Source organism: Balaenoptera acutorostrata, chromosome 15 (genome assembly GCF_949987535.1).
Source record: "Balaenoptera acutorostrata chromosome 15, mBalAcu1.1, whole genome shotgun sequence".
Lineage (NCBI taxonomy): Eukaryota > Metazoa > Chordata > Mammalia > Artiodactyla > Balaenopteridae > Balaenoptera > Balaenoptera acutorostrata.
The window spans coordinates 9875774-9896179 of NC_080078.1; the positions used below are offsets into that span (position 1 = coordinate 9875774).

The window sequence follows — 20406 nt, forward strand, 5'->3', positions numbered from 1 at the left end:
ACTTGCATCTATTCTATTCTCTCATTTTAAAATGCTGTTCCTGACCCACTAAATCAATTTTATACCCCACCAACGGGTCACAGCCTGCAATTTGAAAAGTGCTGGTAGAGCGTGAAAGGCTGAGCAAGAATGGACAGCTTCCTCGCGGAGTCAGTTACTGGTGGCTTGAATCAGGGCAGGGCCAGCTGGGATCTGTGCTTTCGGAAGCTCTCCTCCCCGTGCCCCCACTGCAGGCAAGCAGGCAGGCAGGCGGCCTGTGGGTGCACTGAAGGGTACAGGCCTTGGTCAGAGCTTTCAGCCTTCCTGCTTTTGCAGGTGCCACCCAGAGCGCATCTCCCTTTGAGAGAAGGGTACAGGATGCAGCTCTGGCGTCATCTCCTCCAGGAAGTTTTCCTGATCGCTCCTCTTTCCCAGGATTGCTGGTGCTGGTGTCCTGTGTGTCCCCCACTCCCGAGGCTTGATGCTCAGCCAGAGCAGGCAGCTCAGGAATGTGGAGGACAGAATGAGCGAGGGAGGAGATAACCCAGGCCCAGCAGGAGCCCCTGACCTGGTCTCACCTGCCTCCTACCCTGCGTCCTGGCAGCTGCCCTGGCCGCCCCGTGGGACCCGCCCGGAGCCACAGGGATCAGGCCAGCTGAGGGTTCCGGGCATGGGTGGAGGGGTCTGCCTAGGGCAGGGAGTGGCCAAACGTGGGATGGAGACTGGCAGAGCCCAGGAGGAAGAGAACTCCCTGTCCGGCAGTGTTCCTGGGTCAGGCTCTTGGAAAGGCTTCTGGGCATGGCGGGCTGGGGGAGGTGAGGCCATAAGGGCGACCAGGGCGCATGCAGGAGCGAGCACCACTGTGAGCCAGGCAGAGGGAGCACGGAGGAGGGCGGGGGGTGCCCGGACAGCTCGGCGCACCAGCTCCCAGAGCCCCGTGGGAACCCCTGGGGGCAGGCAGCTCTGCCCCAGGCCCTACTCTGTGCCCAACCCAGGGAGGAGAAGGCCCTGCTCTCCAGTTGCTGAGTGTACCCCAAAGCTGCGGCCATCACCCCATCAGAGAATGGTGTGGCTGGTGGAGTGAAATACCCCGAAGGCCTCAGCCCCAGGCCACAACGCCTTGGGGTGACCTTGGGCAGGGGGTGTGCTTCCTCAAGACTCAGTTTCCTCATCTGGGGAGCAGGATAGTTTATTCGGTCGTGAATACCTGGGTGTGTCAGTCCTGTATCCCTCCCCTCCTGCAGCTCACCAGGCTGCCAGCCAAGGCAGCCTGAAGTCATCTTCTCTTTGAGTCAGAATCCCAGAGGAGCAGGAGGCCCAGAGGAAAGATGTCCTGCTCTGGGATTGGGACAGTCCCCTGTGAGTCCCATGAGTGGATCACCCCTTGCAAGCATCCCCAGAGGCGGCCCAGGCCCCAGGCTCCCCAGGTTCAGCACAGTGTCAGGGTGCACAAAGGCATAGAGGCTCCCACAAGGGAGTGATTGAGACCAGGGCTTAGAGGAGACTCCTGGATTTTGGTTGGGGGTGGAGGGTGGAGGCCGAGAGACCCAGTAACTGGGATGGAATTTACTGCCCCCGCCCATGTGACAGGGGCTCCGAGTTAAAATTAAATAGATCTAAAGGAGATAGGAGTGCTCTTTCTGGTGGCCCGAATTTGTAGACAGGGCTCCTAACCCCTGTGTTTATAAACTTGGCTAATAATATCTCTGATTGAAAATGGAGATGTGCTTTGTAAACTGTCAAGTGTGAAAGCAATGAGAGGCGTGTTCTGCACTCCTCTGTCCTGGGTCCCCTGGGGCCGGGTGCGCAAAGCACCTGGCTCACAATGTTCTCCCCGGACCGCAGCAGACAGCCCGTGAGGCAATGTGGGAACAGCACGGGGCAGAACGGCCCGTCCGGGACACCCACCCCGCAGCTCGCACGGGCCAAGGACCCAGACTGACGAATGACTCAGACACGCAAACACCCAGGCCTGGGCAGAGGTGGCTGGATCAGAGATGCGTGCCTCGGGAGCTGGGACACCCTGGGCCGGCGGTGGAGCTGGCGCTTGTGGGGAGGGGACTTCCCCCTGGGCCTCCCGCTCCCCCAGCCTCAAACGTCTGCTTCAGTTGCCTGAAATGGTGTCACGGACCCCGTCCCACTTTTGAGCACTTGCTGTATACCAGACTCTTGCGGACACAAGTCACCCGTCTTAAAGGCTTGTGAAGACCCCTGTCTCCATAAGAGAAAGTGAGGGCTGCTGAGGGTTAATTATTATTAATGACACCATTATCAGGTATTAATTACTAGGTGATCCGTCCAAGCTCACACACTAATCAGCGTTAATCCATGTCACAATGATGACCACTGGCCCCTTTGCACCCCCAGCCTGCTCCCGGCACCCCAGCCTGGGGGTTGCAGAAATTCTAGCCCACCTCCCCAACTTCCAAACCCCGCTCTGAGCACAGCCTGTACTTTCCTTGGGCTGATCCTGTGTGATGAAACGAGATGCCATGAGTAGCCCAGATCTGTAGCGTGCTATCTCTTTCAGCTACAGACACTTTATGTCCAGTGAGGTCCCCTGAGGAGGGCCCAGTCGCCTCTGGGGAGGCCGAGCTGCAGAAGGCCTTTCTCCTCTCCTGTCTGAAATGTTGGCTCTGGGCCGAGGCTGCCTGGTACCCCTCAGTAGGAGGCCGCCCCCTCTAGCTCGGTCATCCGCACGATGGCCTCTCCGCTGTGGTGTGTGTGCCTCAGGCCTCCCCCTGCGGGCCCTCAAGGACTTCCCTTCTTCCCTCTGTCTCTCACCCTCATGCCCCACCCACCTGTAACCTTTCAGTAGCAAGAACCACCCTCGATGTTCCCTCCTCGCTTGTCCCAAGTCGGGCTCATCCCCACCAGACCCCTTGTGGTCTCGCCCTGCACCGTCCACCCTGCAGCCACGGGCCACACGTGCTTACTGAGCACTTGAAATGTGACTAATCCAAATCGAGATGTGCTCTGAGTGTAACCTACGCTCCAGTTTTAAGACTTAATGCAAAAAAGAATGCAAAATACATCATGAATAATTTTTTATTTCTGTTATCTGTTCAAGTGATAATCTTTTAGATATATTGGGTTAAATATAGCTTATTATTCACATTAGTTTTGCTTATGTTTTCTTTCGTTTTATGTGGCTACTAGAAAGTTTAAAATCAGAGGAGGGGGCTTCCCTGGTGGCGCAGTGGTTGAGAATCTGCCTGCCAATGCAGGGGACACGGGTTCGAGCCCTGGTCTGGGAAGATCCCACATGCTGTGGAGCAACTGAGCCCGTGAGCCACAATTACTGAGCCTGCGCGTCTGGAGCCTGTGCTCCGCAACAAGAGAGGCCGCGATGATGAGAGGCCCGCGCACCGCGATGAAGACTGGCCCCCACTTGCCGCAAATGGAGAAAGCCCTCGCACAGAAACGAGGACACAACACAGCCAAAAATAAATAAATAAATAAATGAAAACTAGTAAATTGGCCACATAAGATCTTAAAAAAACACACACACACACACACACACAAAACAACAACAACAACAAAAAAAACAAAAAAAAAATCAGAGGAGGGGAAAGCTCGGACTTAATGTCCATGGCTGTGTCTCATGGATAAGAGGGGATGGGCCAGAGGTCCTTCACTCTGCCTTCCTGCTAATTCTCTCTTGGAGCATCTACACTGGAACCTACACTACCCAACCAACATGCATTTCCTTCCCAAATCTCACTTGGGTCCATATGAGAAATTCATGTTTCCCCTATTGGTATAACCTGGACCTTATGGGACCCTGTGGGACCACCTGGAGGGACACTCACCAACACAGGGGTGTAAATGACTGACAACAGTGGCCCCCTCACTGGGAGGGACCCCAGTAGGGGTCCCAGGTCTGGATGACACCCAGCTCTTCCCAGCCTAGCCCAGCAGTGCACGCTTACTCTCTCTGGTCCAAGGTCCCATGCAGACAGCGCATCCTGCAGTCAATGGATAAAAGGACCATGTGAAGACAAGGAAGCAAACAGAAACCACATGTCCCGGGATTCTGGAGCTCTGTCCATACCACCAGAACTCTGCCCACATCTCCTGGCGTGCACATCTGTGTTTGTCATCCCATACTCTTGGACAGCGAGGGAGACAGAAATGGGTCTGTCCTCAAACTGCCTTCAGTGATGGCCAGGCCAGTCAGTGGGGGATAAGATGAAGCACCAAGTTCAACCCAAGAACCCTCAGAGAGGTTCCAGGGGCGGGGATGCTGAGGGGCACAGACCTGGAGGAAGCTGAGACCAGGGAACCTCAGCAACAAAGGTCTAGCACCCAGCCCTCCAGGACAAGTCCAGGCCGCTGGGGAGCAGCTCCACCAGCCAGACGGAAGGAGGGCAGCAGAGCAGTGGAGTTGGGTCAGGCAAGGCCTTGAAGGCCGTACTCAGAAGTCTGGACTTTATCTGAGAGGCAACTGAGGGTTTCTGAGCAACGCAATGACATGCTGAGAGTTGAGTGGAGGCTGGGGTTCTTTTTTTTCTAAACGGCTACACCTGGAGATGCTAGTGGACAGGGATGGCCTGTCAGTGACTCACCTGGATGCCCAGGAACAAGTGAGTGGGTAATGCCTGTCAGTAACAACAAGTAAAGCCAAGCTCCTCCAGCACTTGGTGCGCCAGGCAGTTCGACATTTATGACCTTATTGAATCTGTACAGCTATGCAGGAAGGTGAGCACTGAGCAGCTGAGGACTGTTGCGTTTCTTGAATGAATGAATGTTCAAACTCTAACCCCCAGTCCTTACATTATGCATTGAATGCATTGGGCTAAATTGCACTGAATAATCAGTCTACTGGGTTTGATTCTGAATTGAGGCCCCCTCTTGAGGTGTACGGAAGCCTTGTCGGATATGAGCTCACGGAGCTCCTGTAATGCAGGATACTAAGGAGAAGGGGGAACGCAGCTGGGGGACAGGACACAGGGCCCTGGCCCTGTGGGGAGCGGCCTGGCCCAGCAGCCTCAAGTCTATCCCTGCAAGCGCCCCTCCACACCTCTCCTGGATCCCCACAGCAAGCCCTCTCCCGCTGGCATCAGCCTCTCTCCCAGTCCTGGAATTAATAAAGACTCTGAGCAGACTGCGGTTTGAAAGTCTGAAAGCCGGTTCCTGCCCACGTCACTGCTCCGGGAGAAATGGGGCCCAGCTTCTCCCCAGCACCCCCTTCCTCCCCCCTCCCCGGGAGGGGGCAGGCACGCAGATGCACCCCACCCCTCCGCCTCCCCTCCCTTCCCCCAGCAGGCACAAGTCAGGCCCTGAGCCTCAGACCCTAACCCTGAGCACCGCCCCCCGCACCAACAAGGGCTGGCTTGGGCTCATAATCTCCATGAGCTACCCCCAGATCACCACCAAATAACACACATAGGAAGTAAGAGCTGTACACTTGCTGTGCACGCACAGCTTCAAGACAGTTCTGCTAGCGTGCATGCCCACCCCCTTCCAAACTCTTGGAGCAGCTGCCGCCTGAGACTAGGGAGAGGAAGGGATGGCCCAGGGTCCCAAGGTGACCCAGCATAGAGCCAAGCCTAATACTTTGACCCAGCATAGAGCCAAGCCTAATACTTACACACGAGTGGTTCTTGCAGAACTAATGTAGTTACAGTAGCACTATAGGACCAGGACTAGTGTACAGAGCATTTTGGATCTGCAGACACAGTACAGAAATATATGACCACATCTTATCCATCTTTGCAATAACCTCCTAGGCGGGAATATTTATCACCATTTGACAGATGAGGAAGCTGAAGTTCTCTGGAGAGGTTAACCTGCTAGAAAGTGCTAGAACCAGAACTTAGTCCTAGGTCCTACCAAGTCCAGTGCCTGGCCTTTGGCATCTGCACTCCTGGCTGCCCCTGCAGGTCCTGCAGACTGCCTCAGTGCTCCTGGTGGAGGAGGGGTCCTTTAACCCCTTTCCTCTGACCTGTGGCTCTGTCCTCCTCTCATCCTCCATCTGGGTGCAGGGAAAACTCTCAGAACTCGTGGCCTCGACTTTTCCCCCTCACAGGCTGTGATGAGGGCAGGTACCAGTTTCCCTCTCCTATCCTCTGGCTCCCAAATTTCTTCCCCACTTGGGTGAGGCGGCGTGACCCCCTTGTTTCCCACCCCACCCCATCCCCAAAATCCCCAGGGTCCCCATACTGCACAGTCAGGCGGGAACAGCCCAAGTCCTTCTGGAAATGCTGGTCCTTGCTGTTTTAGCTGAGGGCCGCCCCCTCCTGGCCACCAAAGGAATGTCAGCCCGGGGTGTTCTTCTGGGGCAGGGAGAGAACCGGCAGTCTGGGGGCTCCTGAGTCTGGTCTGGGTTCTAGGGATGCTCAGCATTGGGACAGGTGGGGGCCAAGTGATAAAAGGGGGCTGGGCCACCTATCAGTCTGGATGTGCTCCCCAGCCCCCTGGTTCTCTGCAGGGCACCTGGGGATCCAGCCTGACCTTCACCACTCCACAGGCCTGCATGGGCTGCCCCTCGATCCATGACAGATGGAACCCCTGTGATGTGTCAGAGTCTCCCACATGTCCCCAGATGTCCTGGGGAATGACACCAACAGAGTCTTAACTCCCAGGCTATTCTGCCTGCAGCCCCTTGGCCTCTGCAGACATGGATCCCAGACTGACCCATCACACCCTCCACAGCTTCAGGCAGGAGGCTGTGACCTTAGCCCACAAAGAATGGAGCCCTGCAGTGGCTCAGGGTCCCCCTTCCTTTCCCCAGGTGCCCCACGGGGCGGCGCCAACATGATCTCACCTTCCCAGCCATTCTGCCCACAGGCCCTCGACCTCTGCGGATACTGGCCTGGGCCCTGGACCTCAGATCCACCAACACCCCCGTCCCCAGCTTTGGGCAGGGCTGTCTCTTGCCAGGTCTGGGAGTGCTGAAGGAGTCTGGAAGGCTGGGGTGAGGGCAGAGGCACGGGACAGCTGGCCTGTCTCCCCACACTGGGCCCGGGGCCCAGCCACAGGGGCGGGGGCCTGGCCACTCAGGCCTTGGCTGGGGCCGGATCTTTGGCCGGCCTGCAGGGCCCTCCCTCCCGCTTCCTCTCCCGAGGGCTGTCCTGGCAGGGGCCCCCCTCGCACTTTCTGGCGGGGAACGGGGCCAGCAGTGAAAGAACAGCCACAGAGGGAAAGCAGAAGAGAGATGGGGGAAACTGTGTGTGTGTGTGTGTGTGTGCGTGTGCATGTGTGTGTGTGTGCACGCGCGTGTGTTTTAAGGAAAAAAGCCCACAGTCCAGTCCAGTCAGACCCAGCCTGGGAGGCTTGTGAGCCGGCCTTTCGTAATTGCCCCCTCCCCGCGGCCCCCTCCCCGAGGCCTCCCCCTTCTCCCGCCCTCCCGCCCGCCCTCTCTCCCTCCCTCTTTCCCTCGCAGCCCGACAAGGCAGCAATTACGCTTTGGGGATAAAACGAGGCGCAGAGAGCGGGCTGGGGCATTTCTCCCCGAGATGGCGGGTCTGACGGCGGCAGCCCTGCGGCCCGGAGCCCTCCTGCTCCTGCTGTGCATTCTCCACCCCTCGCAGCCCGGAGGTAGGCCTCACCCTGCTCCCTGACGTGCCCGCAGCCCTCGGGCCTCCCGCTCAGGTGGCTGGACCGACGGACGGACGAGAGGACGCTCTTCACCCCCAGCATCCTCCAGGGGGTCCCAGGCAGGAGGCCCTCAGCCACTGGATCCTTGGAACTGCCCCTCCTGGCAGCCAGCCGCGCTGAGCAGAAACCTGTCACACGATCGCCCCACGACTCAGGGTGGTCCCAAACCAGCACCGGCTTCTGCTGCCCCAAGAGGGCTGATGGGCCCTGCTCTGTCCTGGGGGATCTCCCGGTATGGGGGTCGCCAGCATGCTGGGGAAGGGCCGATGAGGTCCCGCTGGGTCTGTGGGCACCGGCAGTTTGCACACCTGTGGACCTGCCGGGTGTGCACGTGTGCCCTGGGGGCAGGGGACCTGGGCTGGGGGCCAGCTCAGTGGCAGTGAGCTCTCTGACCTCCACAGGTTCCTCGTCCCCTGGGAAGTCAGGACCCGCTCGGAGCAAAGTCAGGGTTAAGTTGATTATAGGGTTGTGAGTTGGAAAGCTGCTGCTGTGGTCTGTCCCTGGTGAGGAGGGCTGGGAGCATGTGTGTACGTGTGTGAGTGTGTGTGTGTGTGTGTGAGTGTGTTACACACTATTGCACAGGTGTGCATGTTGTGTATATGCCCAGACGTGTCACCAAATAGAGGAGGAGTTTTCTGCGAGGGGATGAACGTTCACAGGTTCATCCTTGGACAGGGGTGTGTGCGGGGGGCGGGGAGGAGGGGTGTTGTAGGTACGTGAAAGTGCCTGTTAGCATGTGTAAAAGTCTGCCACCCAACAGGCACGTATACGTGGGAGATCTGGTGTCCAGGTGTGTCACTGGGTGTGGTTTGTCACTGTGCATGTGAGTGTGTGTGTGTGTGTGTGTGTGTGTGGTATGGAACACAAGCGAGGACAAGGAAGCTGGGGAAGGTATCCGTCTCCTGGCGGAGGGAGAGTGGTGAGAGGCAGGGGCTTGAGTGGACCTCGGGGCACTCCTGGACCACCTGGCATGTTCCCTGCCTTGGGTCCCGAGGGCGCCCCCCCCTGGAGGCTGCTAGCACCTTGGGGGACCCTGGGAGTGGCCTACCAGGGGTCCCTGACGGTGCTCCTGGCCACGGGAAAAGAGAGGCGCAGGCAGCCCCACGAGCCTTTGGTCGGGTAGCCTGGGTGGGGTCTGGTTTCCGGGAGAGTCTTCCTCGCCATGAGAACCGGCCCTTTGGTGGCGGCCAGCGTGGGGAGGTGCACCGGCTGGAGCAGGGCCCGGCCGGAGGGCTGGAGCAACAGCTCTTTCCGTGAGATTGACCAGCTGGGCAGGACCGCTGGGAGCAGGGACTTCCTGCAGAGGTCAACTCCTGGGTCTGGATGAGGCCATGGGATGGTGTGCACCCTCAGGTGGGGCCCAGGGGCGGCAGCGAGACGGTCCCAGAGGAGCAACCGCCCCCATGCCCGAGAGCAGCAGCTCTGGTCCTGTCTGATCCTCCTCCCCGGAGTTTGACCCCCAAACGTCTGCCTTCCCAGAGAGAGCTCCCACCTAGAGCATGATGGTTAGTCCCCACTGGAACCCTGGGAGTAGAGGATTTTTATCTACGCTTTTCAAATGGGGAGACTGAGGCTCAGACAGGCTAAGGCAGCCCCAGGGGGATTAGCACCAGCCAGCTCTCTGCCCTGAGCCAAAGATGAGGTGGCCAAAGATCCAGGTTCTGAGCAGCATTTGGGGAGGGGCAGGCTGGGGGCCAAGTACTCTGGGGTGGGCCTGCCCTAAGAAGAATGCATCCTCAATGACTGAGCTAAATGCTCCGCTGGTTCTGTTCTTTCTTTGCAAACATAAATCTCAGCTCCGTCCCAGGTGGTAGAGTAGCTGGGTCCAAATAAGGGGTGTGTGAATTGATGAGGTCTTCTGGGGTTTGTGCCCAGAGCCTCCCAAAGGAAGTCTAGAGAGATGGGACGTGGGAGGGGCCCCCACCCAAACGCATGTGCGCACACACGCACACACCTGCCTGACTGTCCTGAGCGAACCCAGCTTCCCCCCACCCCAAGAAGATATTACCCTCATGCGTTCCCCAGTTCCAAAGAACCGTGTTGCCAGGGGAGACAAGGAAGGGGCATCCGGGAAGACTCTGTGATGGTAAAAGTTGTTTAGACCCATTTAAGACGGGTCAAAAGTAGCTTTGAAGATCAGCTGCCCCAAACTCCCACACCATTTAAAAAGAGAGAGAAATTAAATCAGTTATAATAGGCACCAGCTGCCCCAAACCCCCAGAAATTTTATCATTTTGGTTTTGGGTGTTTTCTTGTTTGTTTGCTTGTTTGTTTTCTTATTTCGGAACTGAAGACGGTTTGCAATAGGGATTTTCAGCCCTGGTTGCATAATTGGAGTTACCCGGGAACTTGAAACAATTCTGATGTGGGGTCTCACCCAAGAATTCTTGCTTTATTTGGTGGTCTGGGGAGGGACCCAGACCTGTAGGTCTTGTAAAAAGCTGCCCAGGTGACTCTGAGGAGCCTCCAGGACCTTGGACCTTGGGGTTAGGGGTTGATCCTGCTCCAAGTCTGCTGGGACCAAGGCAGGAGGACAGACATGTCCGGGGGAGGGAGGGAGGGGACAGAGTCAGTCACTGGAGGATTGTTTTCGAAAAACCCTTGGCGGCCTTTCTCCATGCAAACGACAAACAGCTTCGCGTGGTCTTATCTGCACCCCAGGCCGGCCCCCTGGACTTGGAACTGGCAAAGCCCCCTGCCAAGGCCTGCTGGCCTGCTGCTCGCTCCCAAACAGCCATGTCCCAGATCTTTGAACCTAGATCAAAGAATCTGGAACGCAGAATGCCCTGCGTGTGATTGGGGTCAGATGTGGTTCCTGGGCCAGGCACTTCATTTCTCTGACTCTTGGTTTCCCTGGCTGTAAAATGGGGAGAAACATCCCTGCCCTACTTACTGCCTAGGGCCGGTGGGAGGCTCCAGCAATGTAACATTGCACAAAAAATGCATCAAGTAAGAGGACTGTGGGAATGCAAATTTTAAAAACTGTGTATTCTCTTATTCAGAATTTGCTATCTTGGGCTGATCAACCCTTGTAATTCGTGCACGTTTGTGAGGTTTAATTTTCCCTCTTGCTACTCATGCCACGTTTTGTCCAGTGGGGAGGCAGCCCGTGTGTAAACAGAGATGCAGTAATGGAGGAAGCTGACAAGACTGGGAGAGGGGGTGGCCTAGAGGAGTCCCAGGAAATCCAGAAAGGCTTCACGGAAGAAGTGACATTTGAGTTAGACCTTGAAAAAAGGTAAATGTTCGAGGAGCTTCTGTGGATGAGAGATGGGCCTCAGTCTTTGGGGCTCTGGGAGGCAAAACTAGAGAGACAGAGGGGCAGATTCTATCTCAGTAGGAGGAAGCTGTCTCTGCAGGTAGAGCGGACAGCATCGGGAGGTGGGAATTTGCCTGTCACTGGAGGCGTGCAAGCAGGAACACAATAGGATGTTTACAGAAGGAATTTCAGCCCAGGCCAGGAGACAGTCATGATCCCTGAGAGTCTAGGATCACAATTCTAAGATGCAAGAGACAAGTTCCACCCTGGGCTAGCCGGTGAAACAAGCCAAACCCACATAAAACAAGACAAGTATGCTCCAGGCCAACTGCTTTGGGCCAGATGAGCAGTGAGAACCACAGGCTCAGAGACGGCAGGGGGGAGAAGCTGAGCCCAGTCTTGGTGGAAGGGTAGGACTTGGATAGAGGAGAGGGCATTCCTGGCAGGAGGAACTGCTCAGGCCAAGGAGGGGAGGTGGGAAGGAGGATGCCCCCTTCCCATGATGGGGCAGGAGTGGAGGCTGCTGCCTTTTGAAGGCCTTTGATCAACTACTGTCTTATTCTATTCTCACCTCTCCTGCACTTGAAGAGAGGCCGGGCGGGCATCCTTTACACCCACTAAGCCTTCCCTGTTTCCTCAGTGCAAAATGGGGATCAAAACCTCTGGCTCCCCAGGCTGTCATGGTTCAGGCACGGAGTCTGGCAAACACTGCTGAGATCTGAATCATGGGGGTGGAGAGTAGGGAGAAGAAAGAGCTGGGGACAGAAGAAGCAGAGAAGGAGCTGACAGGCCCAGGAGGAGCCTGGCCCCTGGTCGGGGAACAGAACCCCAGGAGAGGAAGTGGGGCTTCAGCCAGGCCAGCCCGAGGTGGGGAGACCCCGAGGTGGGGAGACCCTTAGGCTGGTTGGGGATGGAACAGGTCAGACCAGACCCACAGGCAACCTCCTTGCCTCCCCTCCACCTAACTCACCCATCCTTTATTGAACACCTACTGTATACCTGGCCTCAGGCCATGTACTGTGCAGTGAAGTAGAAACAAAGTGTCACCTTTTTTTTTAAGCGTTACCGAGTGCCAGGCCCAGGGTAGGACAGGTCTCTTGAACTCTTTGACAACTCGCAACAACCTGGCAAGGCAGCAGTTATCAGCCCCATGTTGTTACAAAGGAAACTGAGGTTCAGAGAGGTTAAGTGACTTGCCTGAGGTCACACAGATGGTAAGAAGTGGCACAGCCAAGACTAGAGGCTAGATGGGTCTATCCTGAGCCCCTTGCTCCCTCCACCCACCATGTCGTTCCTGCAGTCTGCCCTGGAGCAGAAGGTTAGAGAGGGAGGAAGGGGAGGAGGGAGAGAGGCCGAGGCAGAGAAAGGTCTGGAGCACAACAGGGAAAGGCACATAAGAGACAGAGCTCAGAGCTCGGAACCGGAGGCTGGAGCCAGAGAAGGCATCAAAGGCCTGGGGCGGACCATGTGTGCACTTGGCAGCCGATGACAGGACCCAGGCGCTCATTCCCAGCAGGCCCAGCCTCCTGGGGCCACTGCCCTGAGCCCCCGAGGCTGTGAGCAGACTGCTTAGACACTCCAGGCCTGGATTGCAGTGCCTTGGTGGGGGGAGGTAGGGGGGTGGCGCCGGGGCTTTGGCACGGGGTGGCCATGACAGCTTGGCATCCCCCACCCTGCTGGGCCTTGGCTTAGGCTGACAGGACCCTGGGGCCAGCAGGCCAGATGTCTGCTGGGCACACTGCGGAGCTGCCCGACACTGTCCCCCAACCCAGTCCGCGCCCCATTCAGCAGGGTGGTGCTGGGGCCCGGGCTGGGGCAACGGCAAGGCGGCTTGTCGAGGCTGGGGCCGTTCTGTGGCGATGGAGTCGGGGCCTGGTCTGCACCAGGATTGTCTGTTGCCATGACTACGTGCAGGCTGGGTCTGGGGCGCCTGCATCACAGTATTCCCCGGTGAGAGCTTCACTGGTCCGTGGGGACTGAACTCGTGATCTGGGCTGGGCAGACAGCCCCTGGACTGGCCAGTGAATTAGCTTTTCCTTAGGAAACTATTCACTTTGCTCATTCATGGTGTCCCCCTCTGGGCCTCGGCGCTTCCTTAGGCAGCTCTGTGTCAGACAGCCAGAGCACCACCCAACCACTGCTGCCCGGTGGCTGAGGACGCGAACCTCACGCTGTCCTCCCAGCGTGGGAATGGCTGCACTTCTGTCGGCAGCAGACACGGTTCCTCACCGCTCACCGTCACAGTCTGGCCTGCCCTCACACAACTCTGGCCCCCGCCCGTGCCGCTCAGGGCTGGAGAGGCTTGGCTGCCCAGCAAAAGGTGCTCAGGCCCAGCCCCATGCCAGGCTCTCTCCAGGTAATGCAGTGCAAACCGTTATGCTCAGAGGAGTGGCCTGGCTTTGAATCCAGGCTTCATCTCTTTCCACCTGTGCGACCCCCCGCACATCCCTTAACCTCTCTGAGCCTGACTTCACATCTGTTAACATGAAGGTAATAATCCCTTCCCTTCCAACCTCACCAGGCCATTTTGAGGAGCATGAATGAGAAAATGCTTTGTAAACATTATTTGCTTAGTCAACCTAAATTGCTTTGGAAACAGGCAGTATTATCATCATCATCATTATCTTTATTGTTAGCGTGCTTTTATTCATTCTGGCTAATGGGGGACTCTACCTACTTCATTCCAGGGGTCCCAGGGGCTGTTCCTGGTGGAGTGCCTGGAGGCGTCTTCTACCCAGGTAATGTACATGAGATTGTCACACTCCCAGGTAAGACAGATGGTGATTACATTTGCAAGAGATGCACATTGTGACACTGCAGAAGGAACAACATTGGCACACCTACCCCAGAAGACCCATAAGTTACTCCTATTTTAAAAAGCAGTTACATGATGCTATTTTACAACTATTAAGAGCATAAATTTTCTGAAAGATGAAACGCAATGCTTGTGAGACTGTCGGAAAGTGGCCGCCTCACCGATCCCTGCTGTTTAGTCTTCGAACCATTCACCTGACTCTTGGAAACCCATTCAAAGGAAATAATTGAAAAGAAGAGAAAAAGAACCATCTGCCCCAAGGTTCATAGGAATGTTCCTTGCAAAAATGCAAACAAGAAACCCACCTGACTGGAGGGTGTGATTAAGTAAACTTATATGATGCAACTACTAAAAATTATGAATATGCTATCTGTCGGGTAACATGGTAAAGTGATTTTCAAGTAAAGACAATATAAAAGCAAGGACTAGGTGCAGATGGAGATTGGGCCCCCCTCCAAAAAAAGAAAATGGGCAGAATATTAACTCAATGGCATGGGGGGGGGGTGCGTATTTTCTTTTCTTTTTTTTTAAACATCTTTATTGGAGTATAATTGCTTTACAATTTTTCTTTTAATTTAGAAAAAAGCATAATGTTTTAAAGTAGATTGAAACATCAAAACTAATATTTTCAATACTTACAAAGTGTCTGAGTGTTCAGAACCAACGTGGAAGTGAGGGCAGCTACCAGCACACTCCCAGGTACACACGGGCACACAGCTGTTTCCCCAATGAGATGGATGAGGAAACAGAGGCTCACAGAGGTCAAGGCTTGCCCGAGGTCACATGGCTAGGCAGCGGTGGATTTGACCAGGGTCGATGGATGGCTTCCTGGCAGGGGCCCTGATGGTCCTCTGTCTCTCTCTGTCTTTCTCTCTCTCTCTCCCCTCAACACAGGGGCTGGTCTCGGAGGCCTGGGAGTAGGAGGTGAGCTCAGACACCAAACTTGGTTCCTCAGCGATGGGGTCTGGGTCTCACTCTAGTCCACATTATGTGCTCAGACCTCAGAACCTCAGAAGGCCCAGACATTAAGGGACCCCTCATTTCACAGACCGAGCATCCAGTGGGGAGGGATTTGTCTAAGAACTAGAGCTCACGAGCCCCCTAAGCCCCTCCCCCTGGCCTCTTTCCCTGGGGGCCCTGCCTTCTTTCATATTTCTTTCTTTTTTTTTTCAAATTAATTAATTAATTTATTTTTGGCTGTGTTGGGTCTTTGTTGCTGTGTGCGGGCTTTCTCTAGTTGCTGCAGGCGGGGGCTACTCTGCATTGCGGTGCGTGGGCTTCTCACTGCAGTGGCTTCTTTTGTTGCGGAGCATGGGCTCTAGGCGCACGGGCTCAGTAGTTGTGGCTCGCGGGGTCTAGAGAGCAGGCTCAGTAGCTGTGGCGCACAGGCTTAGTTGCTCTGCGGCATGTGGGATCTTCCCGGACCAGGGCTCGAACCTGTGTCCCCTGCACTGGCAGGCAGATTCTTAACCGCTGCGCCACCAGAGACGTCCCTCTTTCATATTTCTTTTGATCCTCAGTAATATCCCTGCAAAGCCAACTATGCGGGAAGCATCATCCCCTTCAGAGGCTGGGAAACAGTGTGAGAGAGGGTAACCCCAAATCAGGGCCAGAGCTGGGCTTCCCACCCAGGCATGTGGACACTGGGCTCCCAGCAGCTCCCTGTGCAGAGGGGAGGACCATTCCTCACCCCACAGTGAGACCCCGCAGTGCCCTGGGGGATCGTGGTAGGTCAGGTGGGCTGGGACTCCCCATTTACCACCATCTCTTCCCTCTGCAGCACTGGGCCCTGGAGGCAAACCACCCAAGCCAGGTAAGCCCCGTGGCCGCAGAGCACTGAGTGAGTGCCGGCGGGGCAGGGGAGGGAAGGGTCCGCAGAGCTGTAAACCCAGCCTATGGACGGAGGAGGGAGGGAAGTGGTGGGCAGCAACAGCCCCTCTGCCCCCTAGTCAACCCCACCTATGACCTGGCTAGGGCCAAGCTCCAGGGCATCCAGGGTCAGGAGGCTGGAGGCAGCTTGCTGTCCTCCATGTGTGAGGGGTGTCTGGCACCTACCCTGCCAGTGCCTATGTGCCCAGCTGCCCTGACTGTCCCCTGTGCACAGGGTCCCAGAAACAGCCCTGGTGCTGGAGTCAAAGATAGGAATTGATGTTCCAGTGGCCACCAAGCCTGTGGGCTCAGACACAGATGGTGGGCCCCATACTCTGCCTGAATGGTCCCTGACCACAAGCCAAGCCCTCTCTTACTCCAGGCCAAGATCCTAGATATCCCTGAACTTAATGACAATCTGAGCCCTTATCCTGACCCCAGGCTGAATCTTGACCCCAGACCAAGCCCTGAACCTGACCCTAGGCTGCACCCTGACCCTGGCCCCAGATGAGCTTCCTTCCCAGGCCCCTTCCAGCTGTGTCCAGACCAAGGAGTTCTCCAATATGAAGATGTGGCCAGATCTATCCCGGCCTTGCCCATGGGGCTTGGATCTGCCACTAGGGTCCACCCTCAGCTGCAGAGAACACACTCCCAGGAAAGAGGGAGGGCGGGTTCCTCCTCCAGGAGGCCCTGGTGGGTAAGGAGCAGGTGGAGGAAGGGGCGTCTCTGTCCGGATTTACGGCCCTAACAGCATGAGATGCTTCACATGCAGCCCTGGCACCCCCCACCCTGACCCATGTCTCCCTGGCTCTGAAGCCTGGGACTGCAGGACAGTTTGCATGTCCAACAGCTCTTACGAAATCCACATGTTCAATGATTCAAGTGCAAGTGAATCTACAAGACCCAGCTTCCCCTTCCCTGCAAGCCCATCTGGGTTATGAAACTACAGGGCTGGGGCCAGGCGAGAGAGATGCAGGAGGGCAGGAGGCCTAGGCAAGGGGTTTGCTGGGGTCTGTTGGGGTCTGCAAGGCTGGAGCCCTCGGGATTCACTGCTTATCCCACCTGAACCTGTTTCCTATCTTCTTGGAGGGGTGAGTGATCTTAACAGGGTCTTTGACGGTAGAGAGAGAACAGGGAAAGGCTAGATAAACAAAGGTGTGGAATTAGGATCGTGCTTAGCTGTGAAGACCCAAATGGTAGAGGTCGTGACTGCAGAGCTAGAACGGGGATTGATTGATCCCATTGGCAGCAGGGGACACATGGCAGGTTGTGATGAAACACCAAAGAGAAGACTGCGAAAACTGCATTCAGCTGCAGTTGATAAAGTGAAGCTTTTATTAATGAAAGATTTAGTTTAGACTTCCAAAAGAACTTCTGGCTCCGGGTGAAGGCGTAGACCAAGAGGAGAGTCAGAGCATCTGCTGATGAAAAGGGGCTGGACTCCATGACCTCCCTGAGGTCATCTTTCAGCCTTAGGACTCTGGGCTACAAAGGCCTGGACAGGGCCACAGTGCCCCTCCCCCGACAAAGGGCAGCTCCCCACATCTGGGCAGCAGGGACGTCTGGGCCTGCCCAGATGGGATGGAACTGGGCACAGACAATGCATGTCATGCTTGGGAACAACTAATCCGTTGGCGAGTAGAGGGTGGGTGGCCTGGCAGCTGCTCCGCGTGGGCCTCGGCTGGTGGCCCTACCTGGGCTCTCAGTGGGGGACCAGGCAGCTGGGAGCCAGCCCCACCGACACCCCCAGCACCGGCTGGAGGCCAGTCACCCACACGAGAGGACGGGAAGGAGCAGGGGGGCCACCCACTGGTCACCCTGTCAGGCTGCAGACACTCTGTGCCCTCTGCCCACAAGTCCTCTGGTCCCAGGAAGGTCGGGAACACACTGGCCCTTTTGTAAGTGGGGAAACTGAGTCTCAGAGAGGTGAAGTGACTTGCTCTTTCATGCAAGGAGTAGCTTGGGACAGCAGGATTTGAATCCAGGGCTCTCTGACTCCAGGGCAGAGAGACGGTTGGGTAAGCCAGGCCCCTGGGCAACCAACCGTGGGCAAGTCCTCGCCCCTCTCTCCTCCTCACCCCTCTCTCCTCCTTTCTAGGGGCTGGACTCCTTGGGGCATTTGGGCCAGGTGAGTCCACAGAAAGGAAGGCATGTAGCTGGTCATGCTACGGGGTGGCCCTGGGACCAGACAACTCTGGGGGAGCACGGGACGAGAGTAGATGGCTGCACAGGGGCTGCGTGCCCCACCCCACGCACCCAGCCTCTTCTCACTTCCTGTTCGGTCCCCATCCTCTCCTCCCAGCCCCTCTGTGGTCAGGAAAGGCCCGAGCATGTCTGCTGCCCTGTTGGAGCTCAGGATACAGGCCTGGCTTGAGAGAAACCCCTGCCAGAGCTGGGGAGGGGCAGGGCCTGCAGTCCTGGGAAGTGGACCCAGGCACGCCCCACGCCAAGCTAGACCACACCACACCTGCCCGGAAGGGAGACTGGCCAGAGTCAGAGGCCCATCTTACAGAGGGGCTGGCGGGGTTTCAGACGGGCCAGCTCACAAAAGTAGGAAATGGGGTGGGGGACCCCACCCAGTGAAAGCCAGGTGGACTCTCCAGGGCTCAGCAGTCCTGCGTGTTTGAGGTCGGTCCCCAGAGAGGCCGCCCCTGAGCTTGAAACCCTGGTGGCCAGGACTGGTGCTTGTGGGAGAGATTCTCACATAATTGGAAACAAACCCGGCACGGTTGTGAACTCCAACCTGATTGCCCATCCGTCCTGGCCAAAGCCGTGGAATGTCTCCTGGAGGGGGAAAAGGAGAGATTGAGCCCAGATGTGGGAAGGAGAGAGCCAGAGGGACACATTTGGCTTTTCATAAACATTTTAGCATCTGTCTGCAGGCAGGGAGGCTCCCGGACTGCAGGGCAGCTAGACGGATGGACAAAGGGGGCTCCAGATACAGGGGAGAGGGCGTGGCCTGAGGCAGGGGACCCCTGCAAGGAAGCCAATGAGAGGCCTGGGGTGGGGCGGCTAACGTGGGAACAGAGCAGGGCCTGGCCTCGGTGAGGCCTTGCTGGCAGCTCCTGCTCAGCTCCAGCCCTCACAGAAAGCCCTTCTGGGTCCCTCGTTAGGTGGCGGGCCTTCTAAGGGAAGTGAGGTCCGGTCAGGGCGTGTTGCAGGGCGTCAACACAGTCAGTCCACGTGGCACATAGCAGTTGGTTGCTAAGCAGCGGCTGCTATTTTATCAGACTGGCCCCTGAGGGCCAAAGGTTTGAGTCCGGCTTACGGCCCTGAGCGGCCACACGCCGACCATAGCATCGCCAGGTTCCTGCCCCTACTCCACGAGACCCTTTCCACCCTGGGCCCAGGAACGATGCCCCACACCAGCCCCTCACCCGGCTCTGTCTTCTTCTCCCTGCAGGTGCTGGAGGGCTCGTAGGCGCTGGTCTTGGGGCAGGTTAGTGTTGACACCCAGGCAAGATGCCCCTCTGGGGGCCAGAGCCAAGCCCAGGGCATCTGCCCGGTATGGAGGGCAGTTGGGGGTACAAGGATGCAGACCGGGCCCGTCCTGGGCACTGGTGTAGGGGGTGGTGCTGAGACCACCTGCCCCGAGCAGCTGTCCAGGGCACAAGGGAATCACAGCTGGGTCCTGGGTGCTGTTATAACCTAGTAACGAGAGCTGGAGGGAAGCAGCCCCAGGAGCCCAAAGGAGTCGCCCACCTCGGCGGGGCTTCAGGAAGGCTTTTTGGAGGAGGGAGGTGTGGAAGTTTGACCCCAAAAGGTCCCTGCGGTTTGTCAGGCCGAGCGGAGCAGCCTGGTCCATACTGCCCGCCGACGCCGCACGCAGTCCTGGGAGCAGCTTTGTGTGGAGCAGAAGAGCCTCAAATGTACCTCGTGGGCAGGGCGGGCCGGGGAAGGGCTGCGGGCAGGACCTCACCCCGTCCTCCTCTCCGCAGGGCTCGGGGCCTTTCCTGCAGGGGCCTACCCAGGAGCTCTGGTGCCCGGCGGCCCGGCTGGCGCTGCTGCAGCCTATAAAGCCGCTGCCAAGGCCGGTGAGTGTTACCCTTTGGGACGTGCCCTAAGCCCTCTGGCCCCCGCAGGCTCTCCACTTTGCAAAGAACCTTTCCTGAGGGGCAGGCCGACGGGAGCCTCAGCTCCATCTCCTGGGGGTGTGGGGAGGCAACCAGCTGTGCCCGAGTCTCAGAGGTGGTGGCAGGGCCAGACCTCAGCCCCGGGCCCTCCTGCCTTTGACTGTTCCCGGTGTGACCTCTCTCCTCTCCCACTCCTGGCTCTGTAGGTGCTGCGGGGCTTGGTGGGGTCGGCGGCATTGGTGGCGTTGGTGGCTTAGGAGTGCCTGCAGGTATGGAGGCAAGACCTGGGTGGCCCCGGTGAAGGCCGCAGGGTCGGGGGTGGAGCCCACTCTGACGTGGCCCCTTCCCTACCAGGTGCGGTGGTACCTCAGCTCGGAGCAGGAGTTGGAGGGAAGCCCGGGAAGGTGCCAGGTCAGCGTGGATGGAGTCCCTGGGGGTGGAGGGCAGAGGTCAGGGAGGAGCGAGAGCTTCTGAGGCCCACGGGGCAGGAAGGACAGGGCCTGGCTGCAGCAGGGCAGGGGGCATAGCCAGTCCCAGAGCACGGTGCCGTGTCCCAGGTAGGGGCGAGGGGCCCTGGTCTACCTTCCGGGCCCTTCTTCCAGGACCTTGGAGCAGACCTCAGAGACAGACTCTGTGGCACCCACATTCAGGCGACAGATGGGAAGTCAGTGCAGAAGGGCCCGCCCCGCCACTGCGGAGCTGGGGTGAGCCCGAGGTGCGCCAACTCCCCATCCGGTGCTTGTTCGTCTGCACCAAGCCCTTGAGGAAGTGACTTCAGGTTAAACAAAAGGCTGCCTGAGTCCACACAG

At 57.4% G+C, this 20406-nt stretch overlaps 1 protein-coding gene across 19 annotated transcripts in view; it reads left to right on the forward strand.

The window, feature by feature from the left end:
- The first annotated feature begins 7153 nt into the window (after positions 1 to 7153).
- Positions 7154 to 20406, forward strand: part of ELN (elastin) — a 32960-nt gene continuing 19707 nt past the window's right edge. For 5 of the 19 annotated variants that reach the window (XM_057528834.1, XM_057528850.1, XM_057528838.1 and 2 more), the window contains exons 1-9: positions 7157 to 7521; positions 13528 to 13578; positions 14550 to 14579; positions 15436 to 15468; positions 17623 to 17652; positions 18928 to 18963; positions 19463 to 19558; positions 19804 to 19866; positions 19952 to 20008. In XM_057528834.1, coding sequence (XP_057384817.1) covers positions 7440 to 7521; positions 13528 to 13578; positions 14550 to 14579; positions 15436 to 15468; positions 17623 to 17652; positions 18928 to 18963; positions 19463 to 19558; positions 19804 to 19866; positions 19952 to 20008 — 478 coding nt within the window. In that variant the 5' untranslated portion in view covers positions 7157 to 7439. Of the gene's footprint in view, positions 7522 to 13527; positions 13579 to 14549; positions 14580 to 15435; positions 15469 to 17622; positions 17653 to 18927; positions 18964 to 19462; positions 19559 to 19803; positions 19867 to 19951; positions 20009 to 20406 lie in introns of all 19 variants that reach the window. The other 14 variants (XM_057528832.1, XM_057528836.1, XM_057528840.1 and 11 more) reach the window with 11 other exon arrangements.